Genomic DNA, 15673 nt, shown 5'->3' on the forward strand with positions numbered 1-15673 from the left:
CCTTGTAAGTTGGATTCCTAGGTATTTTATTCTCTTTGAAGCTATTGTGAATGGGAGTTCATTCATGATTTGGCTCTCCATTTGTCTGTTACTGGTGTATAAGAATGCTTGTGATTTTTGCACATTGATTTTGTATCCTGAGACTTTGCTGAAGTTTCTTATCAGCTTAAGGAGATTTTGGGCTGAAATGATGCAGTTTTCTAAATGTACAATCCTGTCATCTGCAAACAGGGACAATTTGACTTTTTATTTTCCTAACTGAATACCCTTTATTTCTTTTTCTTGCCTGATTGCCCTAGCCAGAATTTCTTACCAAAAAGTAAAAAAGAAAAAAGAAAACTTATTTCCAAAACAACAACAACAACAACAAAAACAAAAAACACCCTCTGTTAAATTGCTTACTCAGGCTGGGCGCAGTGGCTTATCCTTGTAATCCAAGCACTTTGGGAGGCTGAGGTGGGTGAATCACTTGAGGCCAGGCATTTGAGACCAGGATGGCCAACAAGATGAAACCAGTTTCTACCAAAAACACAAAAATTAGCTGGGAGTGGTGGCACTTGCCTGTAATCCCAGCTACTCAGGAGGTTGAGGCATGAGAATCACTTGAACCTGGGTGGCGGAGGTTGCTGGGTGACAGAGTGAGACTCTGTCTTACAAAAAAAAAAAAAAAAAAAAAAAATTCTTAATCAACACTCCAAAGTCACTGGAATGGTGCATTAAGAGAAATATTGATACCAGTAATGTAATACTATAATATAATTAATAGTCATTCATTTTTAAGCTCAGACTGTGTATAAGGAACTGTGCCAAATGTTTTGCATATATCCTCTATTTAGTTCTTAAAATAATCAATCCATAAAGTTAGACACTCATAATGTCCTCATTTCACACATATGAAAACTAAGGCACAGAGGGAAAGTGAGTGTAGCACAGCCTGGGATGCCAGGTTAAGGACTTTGGACCTTGAATATTTTATTCAGGGAAATGAAATATTTGGGTTTTGGAAATATAATTTGGGTAGTAGTGCATAAGTTGTACTAAAGATAAAAAACACTAAGTGGGCACAAACTGGTTGGGAGACCTTTATTCGTTCACTCTCCCCATAGATACTCCAACCCTGCAGAGCTATGAACTTTTGTTCAAACATGCAAATGACTTAAAATGATCTTGTGTCTTTCTACTTGTTATTTATCTTGAGGCAATTCCAGTCTTCCCATTGCCCGCCCCACCCATCCCCCAACGAATTCCTACTCCACCTTCAACAGCTAATTCATGGATTTTGCTAACATGCCACTTTCCTGTGTGAAAGACAGCACAATGTGAAAGCAAGAGCAGGGAGCCGGGAGTCAGAATGATCTGCTCAGCCTCTGACAAGCTGTGTCCTTCCCAAGACTGTCACCTCATCTCTGTAATGGGAATAATACTAATTTGCAATGTGGATGTGGAAATTTTAGATGATATTCGTAAGTATCTATAAATTTTGTTTATTTTAGTTTGTCATCCTAGGTATCTCCCTCCTTTTCCAGCTCCCCACAGAGATTTAATTGTACCATCTGTATTTTATCATAGATCTTAATCCTATCTGTACACATTAGGTCAAAATTAGGTCAAAATTACACTAGCTCATGAACAAGGGTCTGTAGCTTTCTCCTGCCTCAAGTAGGTTCTGCCTTCTGGTCCTTGGTGGTAGGTTGAATAATGCCCCCCACCCCTGAAATCCTTGTGTTCTACTCTCTGGACACTATGTATATGTTGCTTAACATGGCAAATATGTATGTAACTATAGATAGATAGATAGATAGATAGATAGATAGATAGATAGATATAGATATAGATATAGATATATAGATGTATTAGAGAACTTGAGTTGGAAAGCCTTTCTGAATTATCCAAGTGAACCCAATGTATGCACAAGCCTCCTATGAGAGGTAAGAGGGATATAAAAGGTAGAAGAGTCAGCAGAGACAGAGGAGAAGTAGAGGTTGGAGTGATGCAGGTTGAAGACTGGGGAAAGGGTTATGAGGCAAGGAATGCAGGTGAAAAAGGAGAGGAAGTAGATTCTCTTCTAGAGCCTTCAGAAGGAATACAGCTCTGGGGACAGCTTGAGTTTAACCTTTAAGACTTTCTTTGGACTTGAGACCTCTAGAATTACAAGACAATAAATTTGTGTTGGTTAAGCCACTGAGTTTGTGGTAATTTGTTATAGAAGCAACAGGAAACTAATATGCCCACATTACAACTCCTTCATTTCTCCCCAGTGTAGAGCAATGTCTTCCTAAAGGATGAATGAAAATATCACCTCACACTTCTCCTAGTTTCCAGAATCCTAATATCTCCAATGTTAAGGAATTTGTGGGGATAAAAGCAGAGTGTTGCTTATTTACTTCATTTTTTTTAAAAAAGCAAGCTGTCGAGTAATGCTTAAGAGCTACTAATACTTATTGGCAAGTTAATTTTAACATTCAAGGTAAATATGTAGCTATAAAGTACTGCAATCATATAAATGAACAAATATGTATCAGCTAACATATAACACTGAACAAAATCAGTCTTTATTAAGCCAAGTTTTCCTTCATAATGCTTTTTGCTTAAAATTCTGGAAATTTTAAAATATGAAATTGTGATGTGTCAGCATTATTTTTGCAGTATTGTTAAGAAATAGATTGACTATACCACAACTTGATTTACTTTGTTAATATAAGAAGGATAATACAAACATCAGAAGGTTCTTTCACAGTTGGATTGAAAGCGCACATTTAGGCAGCTAGTAGCTAACGCTCCAAATGTTTCTTAATTATTTTCTTGTACAGCGGGGCTTGCAGGTCCAAGCAAATTTTCCTTCCATTCTTCAGCGTGGCTCTGGCAGGGAAAAGAGAAGAGGTGCGCCTTTCAGTCCTTGAGTTTGCAAATGACATTAGAAGGGGGAGGGACGGGCAAAGGAGGCACGGAGAGGGGGCACTGACTGAGGTAGTGCGAGGACTCACATCAGTTGCGCAGTGGGGCAGTGGGGTCCGGCCTTGATCACCTCCAGGCTGGTGATGTGCCTGGGACGGACCTGGGAGGTGGTCTTCACACACAGGCACTGCAGGTCCCCATCTTCTTCAGCTTCAGCTGAGGGGAAAAGGGAGGGGGTAAGAGAGGAGAGGGGACGGAATGGTGACTTCATGAGTAGCCAGAGGTTCTTTAGGGACTTTTTCCACTACCTTCAGCCTTCTTTTCCTTAGCCATAAATCATACCTCTCTCAGAAGTTGTGCTGATCAGGTGGCGAGGTGCCCGTGCAGTGCCTGTCACTGTACCCGCACACTCAGCACGCTCGCAGTAAGTGTAGCTGCGATCATGATCCTAGAGGATTCCTCCCCAGCCTCAGCGCTTCCCGCATTCCCCCCTCGCCTCTGCGGGCCCTTCCAGCCTGGTTTCTGCTCTCACCGCTGGCGAAGGCGACCACAACTGGCAGGAGCAGTAACGCCAGGAACAGCATCTCCGGGTGGGTGGCGCGGGACCTGGCTGCGGAGCTCATGCTGCAGCAGAGGTTCCAGCAGGATCCCAGTGCGCAGGGAAAGTCGGGCTGGGGTTCTGCAGGCAGTGACTCCTGGCCTCACCAGGCTTCTTTTATCCTCAGTCCCTGTTCTTCCAGTCCGGAAGCCGGGGGTGGACAGCGAGGAACTGTAGTGCAGGAGCTAAGACAGTGCTGTGAAGACTCGGACTCTGGCCAGCCAAGATTACAAAACAAAAGGCTGGGGGCAGCTGCCTTGACTGGGAGCTGGTACAAAGATGCTTACCTTCAACCCCAGTTTATATACACTTACATTTGTGGAGTTAGAAGCACTACTTACATCTTAGAAGAGAAATGTTTTCTGTGTTGTATCACAGTAGAGCTCTCTGTAGTCACCATGTAACTTACACAGCAGGTGGCTTCAGGACCCAGACAGTTCTTGTTTCCTTCTGGAGAACTGCTCATGTGCTCCTGACTTCAGTCTTGATTACTACCGAGTTTGGCAGCTGTGTGTTTGAAGAGTGTGTTGTTTGCAATTGTTTTCTGATACTAATAAGTTTAATTTGGTCTCTAGGTGTTGACTCTTCTGAATTTCACCTGCATGTGGAAAACTTCCCTAGTCTCTGGATGGGATTCACCAGGCTCCACTGACAATCACCCAGTATACTCTAGGACGCAAGGTCTATTTTCCGTGACTCTTAGAAAAATTGCAGAAGTAATATTTGAATGCATTGTTTTTATAAAAACTTAGTTTCTGGATGTTTCTTCATTGTTCCCATCCTGAATAATAGTCCAGAAGAGAGGACAAGGAGAGTTTGCCAGGCCACGTCTTCCGGTGCCTGCTGCGTCTTCAGTCTGTGCCAGTGACGGGGTGAGATGGGCTGCACTGTTGGTGGGGAGCAGTGATGCTCTCTGCGGGAGGATTCAGGGTATCTGGGAGTTGAGTGTGAGAATGATGGGTGGTGACAGTGGAAGGGATGCAACAGAATCCCACATGGGAAAAGGGAAGAGATCCATATCGACTGTCTTCTCTTCTCTAAAAAAGAATGACTTTGGCTCTTGATCAGGGCAAGGCACACCCTTAACCCAAAGCCCGAGTGACACTGACTAACAGTGGTGAAGGGTGTCAGGGACCCACTGGATGGAACTAGCTGATATTCTAATGCTCAGAAAGCCTGCATTTTTGTAGGAATATACAATTCTTTCTCCTACTCTCCCAACACCTGCCTATTCAGCTGGTTAGGACTTATTCATATTTCTGGTGACAGCTTAAATATCACTTCCTCAGGTGGACCTTCCCTGACAGCTATATGTAATTGTGTTCCCTTATTGTTCTATCTTGCAGAACTCTGTTTTTCCTATTTATCACAGAATACACAAACATACACACACATACATTGTAGATATGTGTGTGTGTATGTGTGTGTATCTGTGTATTTATAAGTGTTTAAAATTGTTTTGTTTCTTAAATGGAAAGCACTGTGATATTAGATATCATAATGTTTATCACTATTTCAATGTACTGGTAGGGACTTAATGCAAAGCAGTTACAGTAGTGAAGATAATGTGTTGAAAATGATGATGACGAGGCTTTGACATGTTCATATATCTATTCAATTGGAGCAATTAGAGAGTATAATTGGAACATACATCTATATTGACACGTGTCACATATGGTCACAATTATTAGTCCACTAGTCTGCCTCTCCCACCAGATAGTGATCTCTTCAATAGCAATTCTCTGTGACTTATGTACAGTCATGCACCACATAACAATGTTTTGGGCAGTAATAAACTGTGTATATGATGATGATCCCATAAGACTATAGTGGAGCTAAAAATTTCCTATTGTCTTGTGACACCATTGCTGTGGTAAAATCATAGCAAGCCAATGTATTATTCATGCGTTTGTGGTAATGCTGGTGTAAACAAACCTACTGTGCTTCTAGTTTCATAAAAGTATATCACATACATTTATGTACAGTACATAAAAATGGATAATTATAATAAACAATGCTGTATCTGGTTTGTGTATTTACTATATTGTACTCTTTAATCATTATTTTAGAGTGAACTCCTTCTACTACTAATGGAAGAAGAGTTAACTATGAATCAGCCTCTGGAAGGCCTTTTAGAAAATATTTCAAAAAAAGACATTGTTATTTTAGAAGATGACCACTCCATGTGTCTTATTGCCCGTGATACAAGAAATGAATGTGGAGGACAATGATTGATGATTCTGGCCTTATATAGGCAAATTTGTATGTTTGAGTCTTAGTTTTCAACAGAAAAGTTTAAAAGGTGAAAAAAATTAAAAATTAAAAAGTTTATAGAATGAGGATAGAAAAGAAAAAAATATATTTATAGCTGTACAATGTGTTTGTGTTCTATGTGAAGTATTACTATAAAAGAGTCAAAAAATTAAGAGAATTAACACATTTATAAAAGAAAAATGTTACAGTAAGCTAAGGTTAATTTATCATTGAATAAAAAAATATTTTTTAGAAACTTAATGTAGCCTAAGTGTATAGTGTTTATACAGCCTGCAGGATTGGACAGTAATGTCCTGGGACTTCATATTTACTCATCACTCACTCACAGACTCACCCAGAGCAACTTCCAGTCCTGCAAGCTCCATTCACAGCAAGTGCTCTCTACAGGTTTACCATTTTCTATTTGACCATACTTCTACCATACCTTTTCTATGTTTAAATATGTTTAGGCACACATGTACTTATCATTGTATTACATTTGCCTACACTATTCAGTACAGTAACATACTGTACAGGTTTGTGGCTTAGGAGCAATAGGACATAATATATGGCCTAAGTGTGTAGTAGGCTATACCAGGTTTGTGTAAGTACACTCTATGATGTTTACACAATTATTGCCTAGTGATGTATATCCCAGAACGTATCCCCATCGTTGAGCAACATTTGACTGTATTTTTAAACGTCTGGTATACAACTCAATGACTGTTGCAGAACACATTGTAATTCCTACATTTTCATGGAAATGAAAATTAACAGTGCTGAGAATAAATAAAAGGGATGATTTTACATTTCAATGGACAACATAGAAGGTCTGTACAACCTTATCCCCAGATTTCAACATTGGCAGCATACAGGAATTCAGGCAGGAGCAAGTGACAATTAAACTACTCTTTCTCTGCATCTAAATAGAATAACTCAATAACTGCACACAAAAGTAAGAGACACTTGCATCTCATGAAGAATAAATGTAGTGCAAGCACTGTGCTATGTCTCAGGAGCTGGCCTTGACAAGTTTCAGTGGTAAAACACAAGAGATATGAGTAAGATGCTTGAGCTGCTTTGAATAATTGGGAAAAAAGCTAAGGAGAAGAATTGCAATTTGCATTTACTGCTTTATTACGTGTTTATGTATAGTTTTGGCTATTATTTAATATAGCCAAATTATATATATACATTTATTTTATAGACAAAACACTTTAAGATATTGAACCTATGATGGTGAGGAGATAAAGAAAGCATTCCTTAATAGCACAAAAGTTGTAAACTACATGCTTAGTACATGAGTACTTGCCCAAAGTCCATGTACAAGTTGGAGTAGGTGAACTTATTTCTTCTCCTATAATCATTATAGTATATACAGTATGCTATCTATGTATTAAGTCCTATTTTGTATGCCAATAATACCATGTTATATCTAATGTAATCTCCTCATTCCAGGAAGAAGAGTTGAGAAAAGTGGCATAGTGCAGTATTGAGAGCACAGTTTCAAATTCCCACTCTGTCACCTACTAAGTAATCTAATATTGGGGCAAGGTTTTAAATTTCTTCCAACTTTCTTTTTATTGTTGATCCAGAAAATACCATAGTTTTCTTTATAGAATATATGCATATGTTTTCACTATATATTTTTACTCTACTCATGGCAAATATATTCACTTTAAAGTAAATAATCACAACTTACAAAACTTACATTCAACAACTTTATTATTTTCAACACTGGAAGGCTAAAATAAACATTAGAAAAAACTTTCAGAGAATGTTGTAAACAAGACATCCTAGCACATTGGAAAACTCTATTACATCCCTAAATAGTTTAACAAAAATTTTTTGAGCAAATATTCTACGCTGGGCTCTGTGTGAGTTCTTATATCATTGACCATTATAAAGTCTGTTAATTATCATGGGCATGTCTAGCCTAACAGTAAAATAGAGCAAGAAAAATCAACAAAAATGTGTTTGGAAGGAGATTCTCAAATAAAGAGAGCAAAGCACTGTGCAATGGTTAGCCAGGAATTAGGGAGTAAACCATACACTATGTTGAAACTAGGCTTGCTTATTTTCATCTTTCTGTCATCTTTTAACCAACCTTCTCAGAATAAAATGTGATTTTTGAGACATAATGGAAAAATATCTGAATTTTAACACAGTAAGAGTAGGTATCTTGGATAAAATAAGAATTCTAGAAGGTCTTTAAAATCTTGCCCTTCCTGGGAGGTAAACAGGTTTGGCAGAAAGTGAACAGATTAAGCAGCTGACCCACCATCTTCCAACATTTTCTGGACTATCTTCTTGATTCTGGGAGCTTCTGGGTCCAGACACATTTTCCTCTCATCTTTCAACATGATTCTGCAAGAGACAACAGAATTATCTGTTGAGAAACAGAAAAGAATACAGATGGGGATGGAGGTGAATGTGGAGGACTTTCCTCTTGAAGCAATGACACAGAAGCAGGGACTTACAGCACTTAGACTTTGTTGCAATGGGCTCCTGACCTGACCACTTCCAAATAATGAATGTTGGTGGATCCATCCTAGGTTAGCCCTAATTCCTGGCTAACCATTGCACAGTGTTTTGTCTTCTTTATTTGAGAATCTCCTTACAAATACATTTTTATTGATTTTTCTTGCTCTACTCTACTGTTAGACTAGACATGCCCATGATAATTAACAGCAAATAAATATGGATGTTTGGGATCACATTGCTGGGATGAATTCCAGAGGCTGACTTCACACATGCAGTGCAGTTCAATGTACAAGACACTGTCTACACATCGAGCTGGAATAGAAAATGTGATTAGTGGTCGTGAATACTTCGCTCAGTTCCTTATTTGTAAATTGACAGTAATTGTACCTCTCTCATAAGGCCATTGTGAATATGATCTGTAAAGCTTTAGTAAAGTGCCCAGCAGAATGCTCAGCACATATGAAGTGCCCCCTCTGTGTGCCTCCTCCAATTGGAGTTGTTAGTATAATGGCACTCTCCAGACCCAGGGCACCAGCTAGTCTTTCTCTCAGACACAGGTATAGCAGAAACAGCAACAGGTGCAGGCAGCAGGTCTCTCCCTTTGCTTTTCCCTAAGTTTCTCTTACTTTGCCCATTGGTGCAGGAAGGCAGAGCAGTCAGCAGCAGTGACAGAAGCAGCAACACCTGCAGGGCACGAAATGGTCTGGCACTGTTACAGGAAGGGGTGGCATTGAGTCTGAGGCTCATGGTGGAGAAGGCTGAGCTAGAGTTGTTTCCAGAGCCAGAAGACTTGCACATGAGGGTGAGCTGCTCCCTACAAGTCTGCAGATAAGTGGCTTCTCATGCTTTGAAGATGTCATTTATATCCTATCCCTCAAAGCCAGAAAGGGGGAAGAGGTAGAGAAGGGAGAAGGGACGTATGTGGTGATCCACACATAAGCCTGTCAAGCTGTGCCCAACCCAGAGAAAGACCAGACAGGTCAAAATTCCTACTAAGTTGCATGTTATGCATCACTTCACATTCCCACTCTCCCTTTCTCAGTACCTATCTCCCTTACACATATGTAAGAACTCTACTTAGGAAGGTAAGAACTACGCTGAAATACCACACGCATTTTCTTTGTATGATTAGGTAACATATATCCTGACTTTCCTATAATGCAGTGTACAGGTTTAATGGACTTTAGGAACACCCAAAAGCACAAACTTGTGGCCCTTGAAAGAGAGAGTTATCTTTCCTTTCTAGAAGCTATGGGAATTAGATATTCTTTTCCTGGTTGTTGATAAATGTTTGGATTAGTTTGGAGTATGTGAGTAAAATAAGAGCCAACTACCATAAAAGATGTACTTTTGATTTTAGCTTATGGGCTTCTTTCTGTCTTCCAAATGCATTATCTTTTGTAATTTCATCCAGAGTCTATAAACAAAATGCATCCTCCTTTGTATTATAAAATAAGCTACTTGTTTCTACCACCTCAGTACATTTTAAAAAGCAAGACCTACCATATTGACTTTTTCCTTTCCTTTCAATCTAATAGAAAAATAGATATCTTTTGTGGTAAACAATTCATACACTACAGATATATTTGAAACAAAACATTCAAGTTCCTCATCATCATTACTCCACATTACTGCTCTTCAGTGGTAACCATTGGTAAGAATTTGGGATTAGTTTTCTATTCTATGTAGATTTATATGCACACATTTATACATATACAGAGAGAAACACTTTTAGTACATAAATATACATGTATACTATTCACAGAGGTATACGAAGGTCTTTTCTATATAAATGGGATCCCTCTATATAGATTATTATACAACTTACTTTTATCTTTCAAAATATCAGTTCAATCACCCCATTGCACTCCAGCCTGGGCAACAAGAGTGAAACTCTGTCTCAAAATAAATAAATAAATAAATATATAAATATATAAATAAATAAATCAAAATATGGGTTCAGCATCCTTTTATGCTACTTTGATGTAGTTTTGCCCCATTCTTTTTAATGGCTACATGACATTCCATGGTAGGAACAATAGTTACTCAACCTCTGCCTTGTTTATGACCCTAAGGATGTTTTGAACCACTAGAAGCTGCAATCAGGCCGGGCGCGGTGGCTCACACCTGTAATCCCAGAACTTTGGGAGGCCAAGGCGGGCAGATCACGAGGTCAGGAGATCGAGACCATCCTGGCTAACACAGGGAAGCCCCGTCTCTACTAAAAATACAAAACTTTTGCTGGGCGTGGTGGCATGCATCTGTAATCCGGGCTACCCTGGAGGCTGAGGCAGGAGAATCGCTTGAATCTGGGAGGCGGAGGTTGCAGTGAGCTGAGATTGCGCCATTGCACTCCAGCACTGATGACAGAGTGAGACTCCATCTCAAACAAAACAAAGCAAAACAAAAAACCAACAACAACAACAACAAAAAGAAGCTGCAATCAAACCTTTGTTTCTGAATTCTCAGGTCCTGATTAAAACACTTGGTGGGAAATATTGCATATAAACTAAGCCCCACAGAAATACAGAAGTATACCTATACATCACATGTTGGATTGTATATTATTGTCTGGATCACTGTCGCATTTATAAGATTTGCTTGTTCAATTGAATAAGACATTTTAAAGGCAGAGGCATGTCCTAGGTTTCTCTGAATGTCTCATATATCCTATTGCATGTAGGATAATGCAGGATAAAGTAGGTCCTAAGCAGTGTTAATAAGTAAATCAACAAATATAAATCCCATGAAGGAAGGTTTCTCTTTTTTGTTCTAATTAGCTACAAACTCCACATGACCAATAGAACGTGTGGCATGAAAGTGTCATTTGGAAGACTGGCAATAAAGAACAAGGCAGATACAAGTGGTCCCAGCTATAAGCAGTCTTCCTGCTACAACTATGTATAACTCTTAGGATGTTACTTAAACTTCCAATATTCTTTTCTTACTTTTCCTAACTGAATTTTATGAACAATTATTTATTATTTCTAATAATTCTGCATGTTATTGTGAGGTTCTTCTGCTAAGCTCACTTAAGTGGGTTCAATCAGAAACAACTGAAATGACTGAGAATTTAAAATGGCCTCATTCACATGGGAAGCGGTTGGTGTTGGCTGCGGCTGAGAATTCTGCTACGGTACCTGTATCTTTCTCCTCCTGTTTTAAGTAGTACTGTTTTACTTCTGAGAAATAAGCAGAAAGTAAAGAGGGAGAGAAGAAAAAGGGAGAGAAAAGGAGAGGAGGGAAGGAGAAAGAAGAAATAAAATAGAAAAAAAAAAAAGACAACACAAAGCACAAGCCCCATCACTTGAAAGAATATTTGAAGGAATTCTCAAAATATTAAATATGCAAAATTGCTTTCTAGCCAAAAAAATGAATGTAGTAAATATTTCTTCTGACTTAAGTTTTTAAGTCAATTTTTCTTGTTTGATAGTTCCTGACTATGCTGACTTAAGTTGTTAGGTCCTGGGTTTTTTTCTGTTTGTTTTGCTTTTTGCTTGTTCGTTTGTTTTGTTTGTTTTTTTTTTTTTTTTTTTTTTTTTGAGTCGGAGTCTCGCTCACTGCAAACTCTGCCTCCCTTGTTCACGCCATTCTTCTGCCTCAGCCTCCCGAGAGCAGCTGGGACTACAGGCACCCGCCACCAAGCCTGGCTAATTTTTTTTGTATTTTTAGTAGAGACGGGGTTTCACTGCGTTGGCCAGGATGGTCTCGATATCCTGACCTCATGATCCGCCCGCCTCGGTCTTGTTTTTTAATGTATCCCTTATTTTTCTCTACCTCATTTTTTTTCTTATAAATTAGAGTTTAGCAGTACAATCTAATAAACTAAAATGATTTTTCTCCCTGTCCCAACACAGAAGTTTCTAGTCTTAAGCAAGCTTAAAGGAAGTGGATAAGCTGAGAGTTCAGGTTCTTCTGAGAGTTGAGATGTGGAGTCAATTGCAGAGATAAGTTCAGCAGGACACAGAATGAGGAAAGCAGGCTTCTTTCGAGTTCCTCCTGTGAGATGACTTTATAGCCTTTCCTCATTATTGATATTGAGATATTGTGAATTCTCAAATGAGATACATTTTCATTCAAATGTAAGATCAAAACAATTTCCAGAGCAAGAGATAAAGGTTTTTAACACTATTCATAGTGTCTTTCATTTTCTGTTCAACCCCCTAAACACATTGCTGAGAATATTTACTAGCTTCACTGGACACTTTTTTCTTTCCATACTTAACGTTATTTAGTTTTTTTCCCTGTTTCATTAGCAAGATTTTTAAAAAGTCACTAATCCTTTTGAGGAAACTATATGAAACGTCTTCTGAAGTAATGATGCTGTTTGAATTGGTTGATACCGGGAAGGAGGTAGGCATGGGGCACAGTATCATCAAGTCATTGTCTTAATCAACAAATGTGGTTTGTCACAGACAATACATTGTCAGCAAAGTTCATGAGGAAGTATTAAAACATTTCTTGAGTCATTACAATTGCATAAGCCTATTAGTCAGCATTTGATATAAAATAGCTTTTTGCTTGTTTTCATTTATTTAAAAATATTGATTAAGCATCTATTATGTGCCAGGCATTATGAAGTTCTCATTTTTGTGTAACTTAGTCATTTAACTATTTCTTTTTAAAGAGAAACCTAAAATACTTGTGTAAAGCAATGAGATATGTATAATACTCTACTATTACTACTACTATGATGACTGTAACTGTTCATTACTGTTACTGTCATTTGCCTTATTCCCTTTGATTTCAAAGATGAGAAGCACAGTACGGAGGGCAAGGTGTGCACAAATGGTTAAAAGACATTTTCAAATAAGTTATTCAGTTAAAAGCAGTAAGCTTATACAAAATTATAAATCTAAATGAATACTAGGGGTAAAAACAATTGTCAGAGGTTCTTGAATATTAAAATAATTTGACAGCCTTTTTCAAGAAGCTTACATTGTCACCATGGGTTTTTATGTGTGTATGTGCTAAGAAATTTTATCAACTCTTTTTCCTTTAAGTCATGAAATAAATAGCACAGCCATTCAGTCAACAAAGAAGTTTTCTAAGACCCCAAACAGAACTTACCTGTTAGCTATTTTAAAAGAAAATATCTAGAGACATCAGAGGACCACTATCCATTGAAATTGACATATTATTCCTGCCTTACATAAAATATTTTGAGCTGACATTTCCCAAATCCTTCTTTTAAGTACAAAGTTAATGAGCTATCAATCGTAAAAACAATTTGAATAGAGCTAGGGCTAGTAAAAATTTTGGGTCAGTTTGTTAAAGTATTTTAATCAATAAATTGAAATACTAGTCAATAACAGATTTTCTATTACGTGCTGAAAACAAATGTGTTTTATGTGTGACTCTCAGTTGATAAGAATCATTCAGCCCTCTGGCACTCAGGTTAATGGAGGTTTTACTGTCTTCCAGTGAAGCATGAGGTGTGGGTGGGGAAAGAGTGAGGACAGTGGGGCTGGGGAAATATCTTCCTGGGTACTGTTACATAGAAGTGCTGCAAAATTTTGCAGGCCTGAGAATTTTCATTTCAGTTTATGTTAATCAGTATAATTTGTTGAGTCTCAAATGCATGACTGTTATCCAGTTTCACCACACATTCATTCATTTGAGGAAATTCCAGTACGATGTTTTCCCAGAGCCTACAAACACATTCAATTGTTAGCAAGTACCGTTTGATCCTCTTTTGCTGTATAAGAAGTCAACCTTAAACTTAGTGGTTTAAAACAACAATTTATTATTTCTGATAATTCTACATATTAATATGAGATTCTTCTGCTATGCTCAATTAAGTGGGTATAGTCAGAAGCAACTGAAATGAGTCAAAATGAAAACTGGCCTCATTCCTGTGGGAGGTGGTTGGTGTTGGCTGCTGGCTGAGATTTCTGCTAGGGTACCTGGGTCCTTCTCCTCCTCTTTTAAATAGCGTTATTTTACTTCTGAGGAATAAACAGAAAGGACGAAGGAAAGGGGAGAGATGAGGAGAAGAGGGAAGGGGAAAGAAGAAAGAAAAGAGAAAAAAAGACAACACAAAACACAAGCCCCTCCACTCTCCCCCTTCTTTCTTCTCCTTTTCCTTTCTCCTAGCCCCTCCCTTCACTTCTCCTCTTTCTTTCTCTCCCCTTATTAGAAAATCTTTGCTCTGTGGGAAACAGTATATTTGCTATAAAGAGACCTTAACTCAGACTGAAAGCTGTTCATTTTTATAATTTCCATATTTATAAGGATCTTGCATAGGGTCAGGTATGTAACAAGATTACCAATAAAGGTTAATAAATTGATATTTAATTAATGAATGTTTATATAAAGGAAAATACATCATAAATTTTGATAGTTACCATGTACTTCACAAAAAAAAATGGAATATACAGTTTTCAAAACCTTCTATAAAAAGACTCATAGAAAAATTTTAATAGTGCTAAAAATTAATCATACATATGTAAAAAGAATATAAATAAATTTAGAAAAAAATAGCGATGCTTAAACTACTAAGTTCTCAGTTTTCTCGTTTGCAAAGGGGAGTTTGAACTAGCAGTCTTGGGAAAGAAATTATTAATAATATTTACCAAGAATCTACTTTGTTCCAGAGTAGTGCCTGTGAGATAGATATTATACTGATTTTACAGATGAGGAAGCTGGGGAAGGTAGATGTGAAACAAACTGTCAAGCTCACATAGCTGGAAATACACAAAACTAGATTTGAAATCCAATTGCTCTAATTTTGTACTGCACCACAAAATATAAAGAAGTATAATTAGCTTCTCTTGCTGGAAATAAGTCAACTAGTTTTCTCTTTAACCCTAGAGGTAGATTTAAAACAAACATCATAAATTTATGTGTTAGAGAAACGTCTCTACTAAAAATACAGAAAATTAGCCAGGCCTGGTGATGGGCGCCTGTATACCCAGTTACTTGGGAGGCTGAGGCAGGAGAATGGCGTGAACCCGGGAGGCAGAGCTTGCAGTGAGCCGAGACTGCGCCACTGCACTTCAGCGTAGGCGAAAGAGCGAGACTCCATCTGAAAAAAAAAAAAAAAAAAAAAAAAGAAGTGGATTTTCCAGAGAAGGGTCCTTGCAATTTATCTATGTTCAGAAACAGGACTTTGAAATTTGTAGAAACAAAATTATACACCTAAACTCTAGATCTTTCTGCGTTCTTATCTCACTCCATGTATTTGAGGTATGAACAATCCTTCTTAGGAATATAATATTAATTTTGCTGACTAAGGATGAACCAGGACTGTCAGCCAAAATCTAAATCATGGTACATTCTCCTCCTCTTCCTTCATTTAGTCAGGGAGACAACTAGAAATTCCCAAGTGCTCCTTTCATCTGGTAAATTTCTCATTTTGTAACGTACAGGAAGGTATTTTGAAGTTATATACAACATGAGAGTTATCCACAGCAATTATTTTGCTTAAGCAGGAATTAAAAC

The 15673-nt window shown here is 38.0% G+C and overlaps 1 protein-coding gene across 1 annotated transcript; it reads right to left on the reverse strand.

Annotated features, from left to right (window-relative positions):
* Positions 1 to 1069: 1069 nt before the first annotated feature.
* Positions 1070 to 3605, reverse strand: PF4V1 (platelet factor 4 variant 1). The gene is made up of 3 exons (XM_023198508.2): positions 3428 to 3605; positions 2985 to 3111; positions 1070 to 2859 (listed from the first exon to the last, which is right to left on the reverse strand). Exons 1-3 carry the CDS (start codon positions 3516 to 3518, stop codon positions 2772 to 2774), a joined length of 306 nt encoding a protein of 101 aa, XP_023054276.1. The 5' UTR covers positions 3519 to 3605; the 3' UTR covers positions 1070 to 2771.
* Positions 3606 to 15673: the final 12068 nt, after the last annotated feature.

The sequence above is a fragment of the Piliocolobus tephrosceles genome, chromosome 3 (assembly GCF_002776525.5).
Source record: "Piliocolobus tephrosceles isolate RC106 chromosome 3, ASM277652v3, whole genome shotgun sequence".
NCBI classification, from domain to species: Eukaryota; Metazoa; Chordata; class Mammalia; order Primates; family Cercopithecidae; genus Piliocolobus; species Piliocolobus tephrosceles.